Source organism: Danio rerio, chromosome 19 (genome assembly GCF_049306965.1).
Source record: "Danio rerio strain Tuebingen ecotype United States chromosome 19, GRCz12tu, whole genome shotgun sequence".
In the NCBI taxonomy this organism is placed as follows: Eukaryota; Metazoa; Chordata; class Actinopteri; order Cypriniformes; family Danionidae; genus Danio; species Danio rerio.
Genome location: NC_133194.1, coordinates 4,135,259 through 4,153,186, shown reverse-complemented (window position 1 = coordinate 4,153,186; position 17,928 = coordinate 4,135,259). Strand labels below are relative to the sequence as shown.

At 36.5% G+C, this 17,928-nt stretch overlaps 2 protein-coding genes across 7 annotated transcripts; both read left to right on the top strand.

Moving 5' to 3' along the window:
- The first annotated feature begins 770 nt into the window (after positions 1–770).
- On the top strand, positions 771–6,560 carry btr22 (bloodthirsty-related gene family, member 22). 5 transcript variants are annotated; one of them, XR_012394844.1, is made up of 10 exons: positions 771–948; positions 1,303–1,316; positions 1,513–1,561; positions 1,684–1,747; positions 1,852–2,402; positions 2,815–2,910; positions 3,660–3,893; positions 3,974–4,112; positions 4,233–4,372; positions 5,789–6,560. XR_012394844.1 is itself a non-coding variant. In XM_073931390.1 (10 exons), the coding sequence occupies exons 5-10, from the start codon at positions 1,854–1,856 to the stop codon at positions 6,334–6,336; spliced, it is 1,602 nt and encodes a 533-aa protein (XP_073787491.1). In that variant the 5' UTR covers positions 771–948; positions 1,303–1,316; positions 1,513–1,561; positions 1,684–1,747; positions 1,852–1,853; the 3' UTR covers positions 6,337–6,560. The 5 variants fall into 5 exon arrangements, 3 of the variants coding, with proteins under 3 accessions (XP_073787491.1, XP_073787492.1, XP_073787489.1); XM_073931390.1 differs by having other exon boundaries at positions 4,337–4,372; XR_012394843.1 differs by lacking the exon at positions 1,303–1,316.
- A 2,233-nt stretch (positions 6,561–8,793) lies between these two features.
- smim13 (small integral membrane protein 13) lies at positions 8,794–17,593 on the top strand. 2 transcript variants are annotated; one of them, XM_073930456.1, is made up of 3 exons: positions 8,794–9,078; positions 10,934–11,058; positions 16,670–17,593. In XM_073930456.1, exons 2-3 carry the CDS (start codon positions 10,983–10,985, stop codon positions 16,858–16,860), a joined length of 267 nt encoding a protein of 88 aa, XP_073786557.1. In that variant the 5' UTR covers positions 8,794–9,078; positions 10,934–10,982; the 3' UTR covers positions 16,861–17,593.
- Positions 17,594–17,928: the final 335 nt, after the last annotated feature.

Below are 17,928 nucleotides of genomic sequence, written 5' to 3'. Positions count from 1 at the left end.
TAAACCAGGCTGGCCAACCAGCTGAAACCAACCAACCAGCCCAGCCTGGTTTAAGCTGTTTTTTTCAGCAGGGAAACAGAATATAAGACAGAAAATACAGAAAGTTCATATAATAATTAATGAGGTCTTTCTTGTGTTTTACAGTGTCAGCCAGATAGCACAATAATGTAAGATGTCATGTAAACAGGTTACGCAGGGAATCTTCATGACAAAAATAAAAACAAGACCACACATAAACAATGGTATAGTTAAAAAAAGGGAAATTAAATTTTTTTGTCCTGTTGTTTAGTCTTTCTAAAGAGCATAGAATCACGCACCTTGTCCAAACGAGTAGCATTGATGAAAACATGCAATTGTAAGAAAATGGCGGCCTCTACTGGAAACCTTTGGAAGCGAGCTGCTAGCCTAATTCAAAACTCTGCTTATAAATTTATATAAATTAACTGAGCACAGTGGCTTACAGAAAGTTGTAAAATGAAAGAAAGAAAGAAAGAAAGAAAGAAAGAAAGAAAGAAAGAAAGAAAGAAAGAAAGAAAAACGCAAAAGTAATTTATGTTTGCATACTGTTAATCACTTTATATTTAATGTGAGATCCAGAGAAAGTGAATCTATCTTAATCAACAACACAATATATTCGTCAGAAATATTTTTTAAAGAGGATTTATGAGAGGAATCAAAAGAGCGACGTCAGTATACGTCTGTCATTCGGTTGGTTGAGATTCAAATCTTTGTTCTGCTGCTAGTGGCGAGTACCGGAAGTTTACGAGCTCATAGGACTTTGCTGTGTTTATGCGTCAACTTTCATGAGTAGTTAGCGGATTAACTCCAGGAATGAAAAAAGTCGTACACGTGATAATTTGGGACGACCTCTGACGCCGTAGTAATTTATTCGAAAAACCGAAACTTAACTTGAAACAACGCCTAAAATGGACGTCTTTAAACACTGAGGTAAAGTTAGTTTTATATTCGCACATTCATTCAGTGACAATTTGTGATACCGTCGCTATATTGTTTACCATGGTAACGTTACTTTATTCTTTCTGAAATTACATGCAAGTATGACTTCCAAACAACATTGTTAGCGCTATTTTAACGTTACGTACAACAATGTTCACGTCTTTAGCTGCTTATTTCACCACTAAAAATAAGCAAATAATACTATTATGAAATAATGATATTATGGAGAAATTTCCAAATGTGTGAATTTAAAACGAACTTATTGAGGTAAAGTTGGTTTTATATTCACACATTTGTTAATTTTGTCTTGTGAAATGGTCCCTACCACACTACTTGGAATATGAGGTCTGAAATCTCATGTAAGTATGACTTCAAAATAACATTAGCATTATTTCATTGACTGTGGACTATGGTGTGCTTTGATATACATTGACAGATAATATAATTTCCCTATTTAGAATTTGCAAATAATACCTAAGGAGAAAGTTTGAATATGTGAATATAAAACCAACTTTGCCTCAACAAAGAAACTTACCTCAATTCTTTAAATGACAGAATTGCCAAGAGTCATCCAGAGATTATTGTGGACATCTGAAACTGTCAGGTAAGAGATAGAAATATAAACTGAAGATTGTTTATAACATTTTATGCATTAAAATCAATTGATCAGATTATGTAGTGCATGAATAAAATATGCATTTCTGTTTTTTTTTTTTTTTTTGATAGGGGGCTACGTGGAGAAGCAAGAATCTTAACCAACAGCAACAAAAGCAAGACCAAATACTTTCAGGTCATTATTCAATGACCAAAGAAAACCTTTTTCTTATTTGGGAGATGTAATTAAATCAGTTTAATCTGCAGTTAATGAAAAAGATTTGTGATTTCTCTGTCTAGATATGTCCTCCAGTAATCCACTGTCTGAGGATCTTCAGTGCTCAATATGTCTGGAGGTGTTCACTGATCCGGTCAGCACTCCATGTGGACACAACTTCTGCAGGAGCTGTCTGAATAAGTGCTGGAACAACAGCCAGACCTGCAGCTGTCCATACTGTAAAGAAACATTCACACAAAGACCTGATCTCAAGATTAACACCACACTCAGAGAGATCTCAGAGCACTGTAAGGAGAAGAGGCCTGAGGAAAAGGCTGAAGTTGTGTGTGACGTCTGTGTGGACAGAAAGCTGGAAGCCCTGAAGTCGTGTCTGGTGTGTCAGAGCTCTTACTGTCAAACTCACCTGGAGCCTCATTTGAGAGTGGCAGGATTAAAGAAACACAAACTGATGGATCCTGTAAGGAATCTGGAGGACTATATATGTCAGAAACACGACAGACCTCTGGAGCTCTTCTGTAGAGACGATCAGACGTGTGTGTGTCTGTACTGCCTTGTGACCGACCACAAAAATCACAACACTGTTCCTGTACAAGAGGAGAGTGAAGAGAAGAAGGTAGATGCAGTAAACGCTGATTTTGTATGGGTCATATTATGTTTAAAAGAAGTCTATGCCAATGTCTTGGCTAAAATAGTGCTTAATATAAGCTTTCTGTAAAAATCTAATAAGAATTAGCCCATAAGAACAGCCCAAAACTGGACTACTTATCAAATACACAGAAATGAATGAGTACACATGTGAAGTCTGTCTAAACTGTGTATTTGATAAACATTCTAGTGTTGGGCATTTTCGCCAAGCCTTTTAAATTTAGACATCTTTTAGATGCCCACTGAACACAAATTTTGTTGAAAATGTCTGGGAAATTATTTGAGTATATTTAGTATGAAAACATGATGCAAGTTTCCCCAGATGACCATAAATCTCTGTTATTGTAAATGTGTCGGCTGACTCGGCTCTCTGTCTATAGACTGAACTGATGAAGACACAGAAAGACGTGCAGCAGATGATCCAGGACAGAATCAAGAAGATTCAACAAGTCAAACACTCAGCAGGAGTCAGAAAAGTGAGTTTATTGACTGTTTAATCCTTGTTGAAAGTTATAAGCTCTCCCCATTTCTATTTTCATTTAAGACCTCTGTTCTAATTTGTATAGTGGCCAAGAGCAATTTAAGAAAGTACATGCAGTCACAAAAAAAACACCAGCAAATAAAGGAATGATCTTCATCAATTTGACAGCACGCCTGTTGCAAATTGGTCACAACGCTAACTGAAGAAACGTGCAGTAAGGTGGTCACAACGCATACAAATATGCACGTAACACCAATTAATAAAGGGATTAAGCTGACAAGAAAATGTATGAATAAACAACAGAAATGTTTTAAGGGGACGCAAAAATATTACGAACCTTGCTGACATATTGATGTGTTATTTTATTTATGTTGTGTAATCAGGATATTAAATTAAATTGAAAAATAACTCTCATTTTAAAGACTACCAATCACTTCACTGAGCAACAGCCATGGCATAATAATACAGTTTGAAGAGAGCATACATTTTATCCAAATGGCATTTAAGTGTTTGATATGTGAATTTATATTGTGTTTATTAATATACTGAGGTATATTATATCACACTATGCTTGGTAAGACCAAAGACTATAAAATAAACAGTGCAAAATGGTTCAAGATTAAATTTAATCTCCAATTTAAGAATTTTGAACCCCTCTAAAACACTGCAGTATGAGTAACAGTAGCACAGATTCTTGTCTCAGCAAACTCCACTAATAATGTTCTGTCTGACCTGTTTGAGCAGATAAACTCGGAGAAGGAGAAAGCAGCTCATGTGGAGATCTTCACTGATCTGATCCGCTCCATTGAGAGATGTCAGACTGAACTGCTGGAGATGATGGAGGAGCAGCAGAAAGCAGCAGAGAAACAGGAGAAAGAGCTGATTGAAGAGCTGGAGCAGGAGATCACTGAGCTGAAGATGAGAAACACTGAGCTGGAGCAGCTCTCACACACTGAAGATCACCTCCACCTCCTACAGGTCAGTCAACATCTCTCTGAGCAATGACACACCAGAACACTCCGCATGCTGAAGGCTTTCTCCTCTCTCTCCTGCTGTAGAGTTACTCATCACTGCAAAGACCTACAGACACCAGGAACTGGAATGAGATCAGTCTGAAAACCCATAATAGTCTGGAGACTCTGAGAAAAGCTTTAGATCAACTGAAGGACACTGTAGAGGAGAAACTCAGTCAAACTGGTATGTCAGAATGATCTCTTATTTTAGAAAACATGCAGTAAATTAATCTTGCAGTCACGTTAATTGCTTGTCAAAGATAATATGTTTATTTCCACATGTTCCATTGGTATTTTTCAAAAGCTGTCCTAAAAGCATACATGAACAACTATGTGCAAATCAATAGAGCAGCACAGAAAAAGAGATGAAAACATCTTAAAGATCTCCTCATGTTTTATTGTCATCAGTGTCTGCAGAGCTGAAGTGGATGCAGCAGTATGCAGGTACAGTGTGCTGAACTACACTAGTTTACACTCATACACTCTCTGCTTCATGAATGCGGTGAAATATCAGTAAATTTAGAGCTATTTTGCTATTACAATAGTTGCTATTAGGGATGTAACAATATTGTAAATATCGTCATATCGCAATAGTATTTTTTTTAATATTACCGTAGACGCATGACTCAATAAAACTATATTTCTGAGAAAAGTTTGCTTAAGCGAATGAAGTGAACGGGAGGTAGCGGGAACTACAATTCCCATCAGCCTAGGCGTGGCCATCATCATTTGCGGTCTGTTGTCACTACAGATCCAGTAATGCGGAAATGGAGTGTGCTGCTAGTAGCGGGGAAGAAAAAGAGCTGGAAATGATCGAACCTAAAGCGGGTTTTAAATCGGATGTGTGGAAGCATTTCGGTTTCTCTCTAAAAAGATACGAAAAAGGAGAAAAGGTGACAGACTAAGAAAAAAAACAATATCCAGGCACTGCCAGACTGTGGTGAAATATAAGTCGAGGAATACGACTAAAAACAGTCATGGGGACTGCAGAACACAGCACACTTGTTAGATTGATGCAGACATTGACTTGTACTGCAAAGAGACCTCTATCTCACTCATGGCTTGTCTTCTCAAGTGGTGGAAAGACAATGCACAGCGTTACCCACTGCTGTCAACCTTGGCTAAATCATATCTCTCTGTCCCAGGGTCTCTGTCCCAGGGTCTCTGTTTCCTGTTGCAGGGGACATGCCCAGAGATCCCAGCTTTACCAGATTATAGTTATATGATAATTTTCCTTAAAAACCCATCTCTATCTAAGTGAGTGAGTGATTAAATGTTGAATGTGATGAGTTTTCAACAATACTAAATTGAAACTTTATTTTTTTTTATATGGTTTAATAGTTTTTTTGTTATTAAACTTGAAAAATTGAAGTTCCTGTTTGGAAACTTACAGATAGATGGCTAATTTGTATGTCATTGATATGTTCAGTGCGAATGTAAATAAACACTTTTGGCACTTTTTTCGAGTCTTTTCATTAGTTTTGTTTTTCCTGTAAATTACTCAGTGAATACCGTACCGTGCCATTCATACCGAGGTATTATCGTACCGTGAAATTCTGATACCGTTACATCCCTAGTAGCTATTATAATAATATTTCATTTTTACAAAATGTATGTGCAGTACCACATTAGATAATAAATAATAATAATAATAATAGCACTATTCATATATTCATATTTATATATTTGTGTGACACTTTAGTACTGCATGTATGTATATCTGACTGTTGCTACATTTAATGCATATATTGGCAAAACTCTTTCATGTTTAAATATTGGCACATAATGTGCTGAAGTTGACTTTGACAGATAGCAGACTTTATACTGTGAAACTGTGATTTATATTCTGTGTTTTCTCAGTGGATGTGACTCTGGATCCTGATACAGCTAATCCATATCTCATCCTGTCTGATGATGGAAAACAAGTGACATGTGGAGACATTGAGCAGGAACTCCCAGACACACCACAGAGATTTGATACATATAAAGATGTTTTGGGAAAGGAGGGATTCTCCTCAGGGAGATTTTATTATGAGGTGCAGGTGAAGGAAAAGACTGACTGGACTTTAGGAGTGGCCAGAGAATCTGTAGACAGGAAGGGAGAGTTCATACTGAGTCCCAGTGATGGATTCTGGACTGTGTGGTTGAGGAATGGGAATGAATATAAAGCCTGTGCTGATTCTCTTGTCTCTCTGTCTCTGAAAGTGAAGCCGCAGCGGGTCGGTGTGTTTGTGGATTATGAGGAGGGTTTGGTCTCCTTTTATGATGTGGAGTCCAGCTCTAATATCTACTCTTTCACTGGTCAGACTTTCACTGATATACTCTACCCATATTTCAGCCCAGAACCTAATGATAACGGTAAAAACTCAGCTCCTCTGATCATCACACCTGTCAATTACAATAAATAAATTTTCACCATTAGTGAAACTTGATAAAAAAACTCATTTATATAATTAATGTTTAAAAAAAAATATTTTTTATATTTTGTTCCAGTCTGTTGTATTTAGCTGCATATTTTAAATCCACATGCAGTGTAATTTTCTTTCTCATCTACCAGAGAAAACCATGTAAATATTAAAATATGGCTTAAACTGGAGTAATTACAGAATCTAAATAAACACACATTGATTCATACAAATAGAGTGATGCATTTTATTCTTTTTATTTATTGCAGTTTTACTCCGTGTTTGGTTGTATGCTGTCTCCTGTATGCTAACCCACAGGATCATTTATCTCATTTTCTTAATTTTTTAATCCATTAATTCATTCATTCATTCTCTCATTCACAAATTTAGCCGTGTCATGTACAAGCAGATTCCGAATATTTCATTTTAATGTGTTCTTGTTTTATTTTTATTTGCTTATTTAACAAAGACAATACACTTGACCGTTATACAAAAACAACTAATGTTGTGTACATAGGGCATATATGAAGCTAATTTGACGTCCTCGGGCCTGTTTTAGAAAGGAGGTTAAGTGAAAACTCAGAGTATTTTAACCCTGAAATGAGAGAAACTCTGGGTTTTCCGTTTCAAAATGGCAGGTTTGTTAAACTCGGGAAAGCAGGGTAAGTCAAGCCTGTTTCTAAAAGGGAGGTAACTAACTTAGAGTCAGTTACCGTGGTAACTTACTCTGTGAATCTAACCTGGTCAGGAGCACGTTTTATTCTCTAAACTCTGAGTTTCTGTCGGTCTCCTCCCCTTTTTTAAAGTCAAAGCGGTAATTCTCGCCTTAGCCTTACGTCTCCACACACCTATTTTAATGCTCATTTTGGATATGCGCATAAAAACGATTGATGGAAACATCATGATGCACTTAACTTTTGAAAATATGCATAAAAACACGCAAAATTGAGCAGGATAAACTTTTATTCGATAGAAAATATGCGCATAAACTACGATGGAAACACTTTTACTGAACAAATTACACTAGTACATTAAAAAAAGGTCTTCATATGATGATAAAAATGTGTATGAATGGACAAACCAGCAGGCTGAGCACACTGTACCACGTCTTAAATGTTGTTTTAGTCATTCTAAAATGCCTTAACTGTTTTAGTATTAGTGTATATAATTAGACTACGAGCATCGGGAGTCTCTGCGTCTCATGGCTTCAAACGCCCCCAAGTGTTCATTGTCTTCTGAGGCGCAAGTACATTTAGGCTATTAAATAAATAATTGACGCTCTTCTATCACAGTAAATTCTGTTTTTACTGTTGATATTTGGCGCCAGTTAATCAGGAAGTGACGATTTTGTTCTCTTTGACTCGTTGGATGGCAACGCTGCCTTATTCGCATCTTTTATACAATATTCCAGTTTTGCACATAAATTTATTTAATATATTTGGATGGAAACAGATATTGCCTACCTTTTAGTCACACACAGAACAATAAATAATTAGCTTACATTAATTGACCTTAGACATGTACTGTAACTAGATTAATGGGATTATTATTCTTTCTAAAAATAATTTTTAGTACTGCTTACCTTCTAAATGTTATATCAACCTCTATCACTTAATCAAGAAAAAAGGCACACACAAGTGCACTATTAAATCTATTAAAACTGATAAACGTGTATAAAAGTTTAGAAAAAATGTATAAACATCACACATTACATTACTTATTTATTATACTTAAATATTTAAATATTTTAAATGTCAAATTAGGCATTAACTTGAGCAGCTGTTTTCCCAGGCTGACTGTCTTTGTTTCACTGATGGTTGCTTCTTTTTAAAAATATATACACTCATATTTGCTATAACGTTGCATGATCACATCAAGTTCAGCTGGGGAAAGAAATGCTGATCTCTTTTTTTAAGATGTTGCCATGATCACTCGTAATATCTGCGCTCCATTGATAATGCCTTTTTATAGTCACGGTGTGCGCGCTTAACTCTGAGCTGGTCTACTCAAGTTGATTGACCTAACTTAGATCCGCTGTTCTGAAACCCAAAACTCTGAGTTTTTAATCTCTTGGTAAATCAAGTTTGAACTCTGAGTTGTTTGAACCTCCTTACTGAAACAGGCCCCTCGTCCCTGGTAGACTTTACATAAAAAACGACAATAATAAAAAAATCATTATATAAAAACAATACAACAAACATTTACAGTATATATAGAACTTAAAACAAAATGTAAGTCAATCTGCACACTAAAGAGAAAAGTAAACCTGACCAACCTGAACGAATTAGAAAAGATAAGCATAATCCAATGAAACAAACATGGCTAAAGCTGTTTAATGTTTATGGTATTATTTTTCAATTATTTTAAATTGATGAGTGAAGTTATAATATTATAAAAAAAAATGTCAACACAAACAGATGAACATGAAGCTACAAAACTACAATTCCCAGAACACCGCGCGGCGGAAAAGTATCAGCGAGCACTTCCGGCTCATCTTCAGATTGAGTGTGTGTTGTTGACTCGGGATCTCTCTGTCGGTGTTTTCTCGTTATTCTCTTTTCTCTGTAAATGTCGCAATGATGTAGATAAGGAGAGTTTTCTCGGCCGCTTCATGACACGCGCTACCGGCCTCCGTCCCCGCGGGAATCGGCCTGAAGACTGAGGAGTGAACGACAGTAAGTTTCAACATAAATCTGATCATAATAAACACAAACACTTTCATCTGCACGACGCTTATCGATTGAGGTAAAGTTTGGTTTATAATAGCACATTTGTTTAAGTGACAATTTATATATTATATTGTTTACCACGACACTTTGAATATTCGGTCAGAAATTGCATGTATGACATGTTGACTGTGAACATTGTTGTACTTTAACAGTCATTGGCTGCTAATATGATTTGCCAATTTAGAATTCGCAAATAATATTGCTTTTGAAATTTTATTATTTTAATTTGTTTATTAAACTTTTACAGAAATGGCTGAACAGTTTTACAGTAAAATGTAAATAAATTACTAAAATTAATCCCAACCCTTCCCCATAAACAAAAGGAAATTACAATTGCACACACAAAAATTGTAATAAAAAATGGAAAATACATATAATTATACAAAATGCATGCATATATGCATACAAAAATAAAATTAATGTTGGATCATTCACATTTAGCAATAACCCATAAACAAACTAAAATTAAAAACATATACCTGTGATACTTACACAATATACTTTATTAAATTCACTCTGCAATTGAAAAACCCTAAGGCTTAGATTGACAGTCTGTAGAAGTACTCGCATATTCAGAAAAAAAAATATATATATAAATGGGTCCCATGTTTCAGAAAAAGAACTAGAATTGACATTTATTCAAGGTTTCCAGGCTTGATGAAAGTGAATTCAAGGCCTAGAAAAACAAACATAGGGCTTTGAAAGTGCTTGAATTAAATGTGAAAATAAAATTGTTTATGATTTTATTTTTAATAATTGTACTCAGCTGTCAAAAGCTGAATAGAAAATTGAGAAATTCTTAAATGAAAAGTCTTACAAATAAATCTTATTTAATAACACTGACAAATAATGCACAGTTGATCAGTATTTCATAATTTTCCGCATTTGAATATTATCAACATCGAATTCAACAAATTTTATTAAAGTTCTTTAAACATGACTTGTCTGAAAATGGCTCACACATACATTTTTAATGTAAACATTAAATGTAAGTGAAATGTTAAGTATAGTATTGATTATCAATAGTTTAAGTAAAACCTTTTTTTTAATATTCTACAAACTACTAATGACATTTCATTTTCATTCAATATAAACTTGTAATTTAGAGCATGAAACAACATTATTACAGACATGTTTACAGTTAATTTTAGATAAAAACAATACCAAAGTTGTGATGCAGAAGAGTTAAGAAAGTGTTATTTTGCATTTTATCCCTGATTGTTAATTTCTGGAAAAAAAAGACAATAATAAATTACAATTTTAACATTTTTTTTCTTCAAAAATGAGAATTTTTAAGTGGTCACTTAATTTATGTACAAAAATATTATACCTCCTGTGATTTAGTTTTTTTCTCAGATATTACCCAAGTGATACAGAGATTTTTTTCAATGCATTTTAAACGTAATAGTTTTTAATATTTCCTTTGTCATGATGACAGTACATAAGGTTACCAGTTATTTTGCATGATACTAGTATTCAGCATAAAGTGCAATATAAAGGCATTACTAGGTTAATTAATAGGTTAATTAGGCGAGTGATTGGACAACAGTGGTTTGTTCTGTAACCAATAAAAACATTTAGCAAGGTTGCTAATAATATTCATCTTTACAAAATAACAATAAAACTGCTTTTAATTCAGCCAAACTAAAAGACATGCAACTTTCAACAGAAGAAAAAATATAATAACAAATACTGTGAAAAATTGCTTTCTCTGTTAAACCTCATGTGGGAAATATTTGAAAAAGTATTTAAATTTCATGTGAGGGCTAATAATTTGCCTTTAAATGTTTATATAGTATCACTCAGGATTAGAATATAATATGTTACACAATTATTTTGGCATTGTTTTGGATTATGCGTTTAGTTTATAGAGCACACACAGATGCAAAGCTGTTTTTCTTCATAGGAACGAAGGGGAGGATGTGGCAGAGTGTTGGTTTGACAGTGTTGGTGATCGTAGCCACGCTGATATGTGTCCTCCTCTTCATGCTCTTCGGTGAGTGAGCAAATCAAACACACAAACAGCCTCAGAAAAGCATCCTGCAGTCCTTTATATAATGATATAACAGTGTCTTATTAATACTGTTGTCATCAATATAGACATATATGTAGACTGTTGATATTCATGTGTTTAGAGTGCTTTTAAGGATATTCACATTGCATTTGCAGAGACGTTCATAACAGCACAAAATGCTAGGAGACCTGATTCATTAACGTGACCTTTCACGTGTTAATCTGACCTACCACATGCTGAAATACTGATTGAAAATGATGTGACTGTTAATAGGACTGTTGTATGTTGCTCCAACTGTTAACATTAGTTGATTTAACTAAACTGAAATCTACAAAAGTTTTTATTAATTGTAGATTCCTAGTAAAACGTTAATATCTTAGTTGTAATTTGATTATAAGTCTGAATTGTTTTATTAAATGTTAATGACAAATAACAATCAGTTCGAAAATTGTTTTAGCTAATAATCACAGTTACTATAATAAATCTGGCTTTTTCCTTACTGTTGATTTTAATGCATTAGCTAATATTTACTAGTGAAACTTTATTAGAAAGTCTTACATATTTATTAGATATTTATTAGAAAGTTCCTAAAAGCAAAACAAGTCAAGCTGCTCCAGGATTGGCCAGCCCAGTCACCAGCAATGAGCCTTATTAAGCATGTCTGGGGTAAGATGAAGGAGGAGGCATTAATGATGAATCCAAAGAATCTTGATGAACTCTGGGAGTCCTGCAAGAACACTTTCTCTGCCATTCCAGATGACTTTATTAATCAGTGATTTGAGTCATGTCAGAGATGTATGGATGCAGTCCTCCAAGCTCATGATGGAGTCAGACACAATATTCATTCTGTCTCCACTGCAGCAGAACTTTATATTCTTTACTGTACATTATTTCTGTTCAGTGCCAAGACTTTTGTCTAAGCAAAGTCAGACCTTGCTGTCCTAATTAAATCATAAAAAATCAAGACATGATCATATTTTATTGTGGTAAAATAAGCGTAATCTAGAGGCCTTTGCCTTTCATAAGCGACTTCTGATACCAAATGATCAACTAGAAATCAAGTTATTATTTGCTGTTCCTAAAAGTTGGATAGGCGACAAGACTTTTGCCAGGGATTGCTTACCTCAATCTGCCATTGGGATAAGCAATATAAACATAATGTCAAAAGGAAAAGCAAGATTATTTTGCTTATCCTATTAATTGTTTTTAAAGAAAAACTCACCTAATTTTGACATATTATTTCTGAAAACAAGACAATATTTTTTGCCTGTCTACAAATGCTTCTTGATTTAAGAATTTTTAGATATGTGAGCTAGAAACAAGACAGCAAATCTAAATAGGAAAAGCATTTTTCTGCAATGTAAACAGTGATAAAAGCATCAGTAATTAAATTCATCAAGAAAATCTAAAACCGTCATAAGCCTACATCAGTGTGGTAGGTTTTCTTAAGGCATTGCATGATTCTGTGAGCTCTAACACGCTGTTTTCTTCCTCATTGAGATGATTTATAGTCATGAACTTTGTCACATTTCTGAGAAAAGAGTCCCACCTTCAGCTACAGGATTTTCTCTGCAGCGTTTTGAGTGATGGCCTTGTGAGAATGTGGTCGGTATAGTCAGTCAGGCATTGCAGAAATAGAGCAGCATTTCTGACTGTCAGCAGGTTTGATTACAGCACCAACGTCTGCTTTCTGCTGCGAGAGTCGAGGTCTGTCTGACTGACCCGCATGTGGACACAGTTACAGTAATAATGGTGTTCTGTACTGTACGGTTCACTGTTACATGAGTGTGTGCTGTGCTGAACTGTCATCATGTCATCTATGTAGGTCACTGCACTGAACACACCACTCCTTGTATGTGTGCGTGTGTGTGTGATTTGAAGAAGAGCAATTCAAATCAAGAGAATTAAGCAGTTTTATTTAGTGAGATGTCGCATCAACACACAGGCAAGCAGATTCTCACAACACATGCAAATGCAGAAATATGCTGCAAACAGCACAGACTGGCTGCAAACAAGATGTGTCAGGCGACTCCAAAAAGGGTCGTTTATTTCAAAAACGTTTTAACACAACCTCCCTTTAGAGCTGCACAATATATCGTTTCAGCATCAATATCGCAATGTGTTCATTCACAATAATCACATTGGATATATACATTGTTGAGTTTGGATTATCCTCCTAGGGCCACATATGTGGACATTTTAGCTCTTAAAGGGCCATGAAACCCCCTCGTTTCAGCAGGGTGTTTTCACACCTCTACTTTGGAAAAAGTCAGCAAAGTGGGCGTGTCCAGCTCTGTTTAGGGGGGAGTGTCGGAGAAAGAAAAGAGGCATGGTGTGGGAGTGTCTATTTGGGCGCGCTGAATTTCAGAGTCAAAACACACAACCACAGCGGACAAAGTGACTGTGTTTACATGGACATCTGTAGTCGAATTATTTGCCAAATTATTAAATGGTGGACTTTAACTGCAGTTTGGCTCTTTCATTCAGGGAATTCATTCATGTCCCTCCCGACAAACGTGATATTTAATTCGAGGATCTGCTGTAAGCGTTTATTTTTCATGCAATGTTTGATACCGCACGGCGAATGAGAGAAAAAAAACACAGCATTTCCCGGAAACTTAGATGCACACGGCAGGTAGCGTCAGAAAGCCGCGTATGTTATTCCGGTCACCAAATCCAACACGAGGTTATAGTTTGGTTGTAGTGCTAACTTGTTTACACTCAATAGTTTGTTTGATACGAATAAAATACAAACTGAATAAACAAAGAGCACTGGTCGCTCACTTACCAAATCTGTAGAGACAGGACAATCCACAGCAACTAGAGCCGCGTCTTTATTAAGAGGAGACTACAAGCGAATCCAGATCTCAGCATTTGCAGATGAGAACAGCTCTCAGGTAAACAGTAATCCTCCTTAGACACGTAAGTTATTGTTGTCGAGCGGAGCGTACACTGTTAATCCACATGTGACTCTGAGCTCTCACAGAGAGAAAATGAAAACGAAACTTAACTGCAGCAAACTATAAAAGCAACACTTCACGCTTGTTTTGCCAACACAACGTGGCGTCTCTGCCGTCTACACTCTGACAGCAATGAATATTAATGAAGTTGCACAATAGAGCGCGCTGATTGGTTTGAACCAAGCCTTACTCATGCATTAATGCAACACACTGTAAGACGTAATAAGACACACTCAGGCACAGACGTCCAGTCTGCATGCTGGAATACACGCTATTATGTCATGGCCGTGACGCAGCTTCAAAAATTAGTTTCAAACCGGAAGTACAAATTTGCTTGAAAAAACGCAAAAACAACCAATTTACAGTTTTTAGTGAAATATAGGTGTCCTAATAGTGTTTTTAGCAGTGTGGGACACATATACGACTGTCAACAGCTCAAAACATGTGTTTTGGTGTTTCGTGACCCTTTAAAGAGCCATGAAACCCCCCCCCCCCCCGTTTCAGCAGTATCTTTTCACACCTATAGTTTGGAAAAAGTTGTCAGAGGAGGGAAATGGGCAGGGTTTGAATAAAAATGTGAGTTGCCATTTAGGCACGCGCTGCGGACAGAGGAAAAACAAACACACATGCAGGGGATTATAAGAGAAAAAAAGCCTCTGCATTTCTCTGTAACTCAGATGCACTCGGTAGGTCAGAAAGCTGTGTGTGTTGTAGTGGCTATTTTCTCTAAGGAGGCTCTCTCAGTGGTCAAGAAACAAAGTCTTACCCAGGATGTCTTTTCAAAGTTTTATTCTTTATAAAGAAGATCACAATCATACAGTAACAACAGTTTCTGCAGAGTGAGATACTCAAGCAAAGTGTGTTCACCCTTTATCTAGTTTGTACTGCTTACGAGGTCAACTCCCAATAAGGCCTAATCTGCATTTACGTCAGGCGTTTTCTCCCGTTCGTGCTATTTGTCCATAAATTGTATAGACCATAACTTCCAGTGATGCGTACCCAGAGAAAAGAAATGTGTTCACCCCCACATAGTCAGATAAGGGAAATTCTTAGTATAACACAAAGTCCAGATAAGCACGCACCTGGAGAAATATAGTTATGTATAAAAATGTACACATAGGTTTTATGGCGAACATATGGAGAACACAGATACACGCACGTCTAAAAATGAGTCTTAAACAAGTTTCCAATATATAAAGCTCATCTAAAAGTGAATTTCCATTACAGTGTGTAGACAATTCTGTCACAAAATGTGGCGACAATTCAACACGACAGTCGGCAAATGTTTGCTTACAGTGTTTACACCCAGAGAGCAGCATTTACAGCGGATCTTTCAATATTGTAGTGATATTAACGCACTGTAAACTAAGTAACTTAGAAATCATTTTGACTAAGTTCTGTCTTTAAACACTGAAAGAGTTCTGCTGACCATACAAACTATAACTTTGCCATCTGAATGAACAAAGAAAGGGCGCTGATCGCACACACTTACCGAATCTGTTGACAGGACAATCAGCTCACACCGGAGCTGCGTCTTGTTTTAAAGGAGACGAGTATTTTCTACATAATTAAAAAAAAATACTGCCTCCATGGTTCCTTCATGTCAGGGGGGCTTTTTCAGTTCATTCATAGCAATCTTCATATGTATAATGTTAATATTATTATTATCAGTGCAGATTTATATTTGTTTTAATTAAAACAAGCTTAGATTTGTCCACCTGTCGTGAAACGTCTGCATCACTATATGGGGCATAAGAACAGGACGTGTGTTTGGATATAACTATAAGTCATTTGACCACACTTCATTATTATTGTTCATTTATTCATTTGCTGGATATTAGAACTGAATTTAGATTTTTTTTTTACAAATCTTTGCGCTTAACAAAATTTTTTTCAATATTTAGGCTAATGGTATCTACAGTGGAGTGCGTACAACACTGTTCTCTTATCCACAAAAGTAAAGGAGTAAAGTAAAGAGTAAAGAAAAGAAAGTAAAGAGGCTGAATGGAGGAGGCTCGTTCTTTATCCTCATGCTGCAGATGATATGTTTAACTGTTTTCTCGCTAGTGAGGCATTAAGTGTGTCCACTTACAAAGCCCACAATGCAAATGACTCTTAAAGGGAATGGGAGATGAGACTCTGATTGGTTTATTCTCAAAACACACCCCTAACTCATTAAGAGAATGAGCACAACCCTGTTAGACCATGTGCCAGGACGCAGAGCGTATTTTTCCATCCTTAAAATGGGAAAAAGTGGATTTGGACACGCCCTTAATGCACCATGAGCTTTACACTTTGCGCCTAGATCGTTAAAACAGAGCCCTTGACGTCATATGGTGAAATTTTATTCATATTGCAATGTATATCAAAAATGTAAAAATATCGCAATGTTAGATCTTACTATATCATGCAGAACTACTCCACCATCCTACGTTATCAACATCTCTTCACTGATAGGTGTTTATTAACGCATGGAGGGGGTCAACCTGTCAATCACATGATATCCACCAATAGAAAACCTTGTAGCCCCGCCCCACATTTGTCCAGGAAGCCGACAGACATAACAAAAAGAAAAAAGTTCACAATTTCCATTTCCACGCCAGCATTAACGAATCTTTCTGTCCTGTATGTAGGGTGGTACGTGGTGTGGCAGCTCTTCCTGTCCAAGTTCAAGTTCCTGCGGGAGTTAGTAGGAGACACCGGATCTCCACAGGCTGAAACCGAGCCCTCCGAGTCTGAGAGTGAACGCAGCTCCCCCCCGACGCCCCGCCAGCGGCCCAAAACAGCCCGCCAGAGGGTCATCCCTCCAGACAGCACTACATAGAGCCCACAGCTGCTTAATTATGGTGTGGACCTGCATCAGTCACTGTGCTCTCCTTAAGACATCATGCTTTCATTTATTCTCCTCGTCACATCACAAACAGCCAATATGAAGTCACGATTATTATTATTATTGTTTTTATGAAGCACATGACTCAACTATAACAGCTGCTATTGGATCTCGCTGCACGGATGTGTACAAATACTCACATGAGAGCATACTGATATGTGTATGTTACAGTTTAACAGTCTATTCATTATGAGCAAACATGCAGCGTTTAGCGTAACAGCACTACTGTTCACACCGCTTCTGACATGTACCCAATAAGTGCAATGGAAACTGCTTTGTTTTAACTCGGGGTTGCAATTTTGTGAGGTAAACTCGCACACTGACAGGACTGCACACCCTAGAGATGCTCTTTTTAGTCGGATGGTTTTGTAGGGTTGCTCTTAAACTCAGCGTAGTGCTTTAAGATGGCCACCGGTCGCCTCACTCCCGTCCTTGTGCCTCTGGTTTGGGTTGAAGTCGTCCCGTTTGAGCGGATGGATCTCAGTTTACCTGCTTTATTAGAGTTAGCAAAGCCACACTGACTCTGCCTGTGTGTGATACTGTGAGCACAGGTCAACAACACCGTTATCACCAATGTAGACGGTCCATGTGTTTTGTTACATTTTGTTGGGTCCCTTTTATGACAGTAGATGTTTTCCCTTCATAATAAATATATTTCGTAAAACAGTTATGTTGTGGATTCAGTTTTATTTGTGTAACTACCCGCCGGTTATTAAAACACTCCAAATACTGATGTCCATATGGATTTTCTTTATTGAACACCGTGAAAACTAAAAGATAAACAAATAAACAAACCAAATGTTTCACACAAACACAGATCAAAAGGACATCAAAATAAACAAAAAATATATAAACAATGTTTAGTTTACCGTGTTGGCCTGATAACCAGCTGTAGAATACGCAGGAACATTAAACAGGTGCTTGCATTGAGATCTCACTATCCTGAGTGAAACTCTCGCAGGTTAAATCAATCAATGAGAATCATGTGACTTCCCACTCAGG

Coding starts and splice junctions, on each gene's coding strand:
- btr22 (XM_073931388.1), top strand. CDS start 1,854: ATGTCCTCCAGTAATCCACTGTCTGAGGATCTTCAGTGCTCAATATGT. Junction 3,894..3,973: donor ATCACCTCCACCTCCTACAG/GTCAGTCAACAT, acceptor CTCCTGCTGTAG/AGTTACTCATCACTGCAAAG. Junction 4,373..5,788: donor GTGGATGCAGCAGTATGCAG/GTACAGTGTGCT, acceptor GTGTTTTCTCAG/TGGATGTGACTCTGGATCCT.
- smim13 (XM_073930456.1), top strand. CDS start 10,983: ATGTGGCAGAGTGTTGGTTTGACAGTGTTGGTGATCGTAGCCACGCTG. Junction 11,059..16,669: donor CCTCCTCTTCATGCTCTTCG/GTGAGTGAGCAA, acceptor TCCTGTATGTAG/GGTGGTACGTGGTGTGGCAG.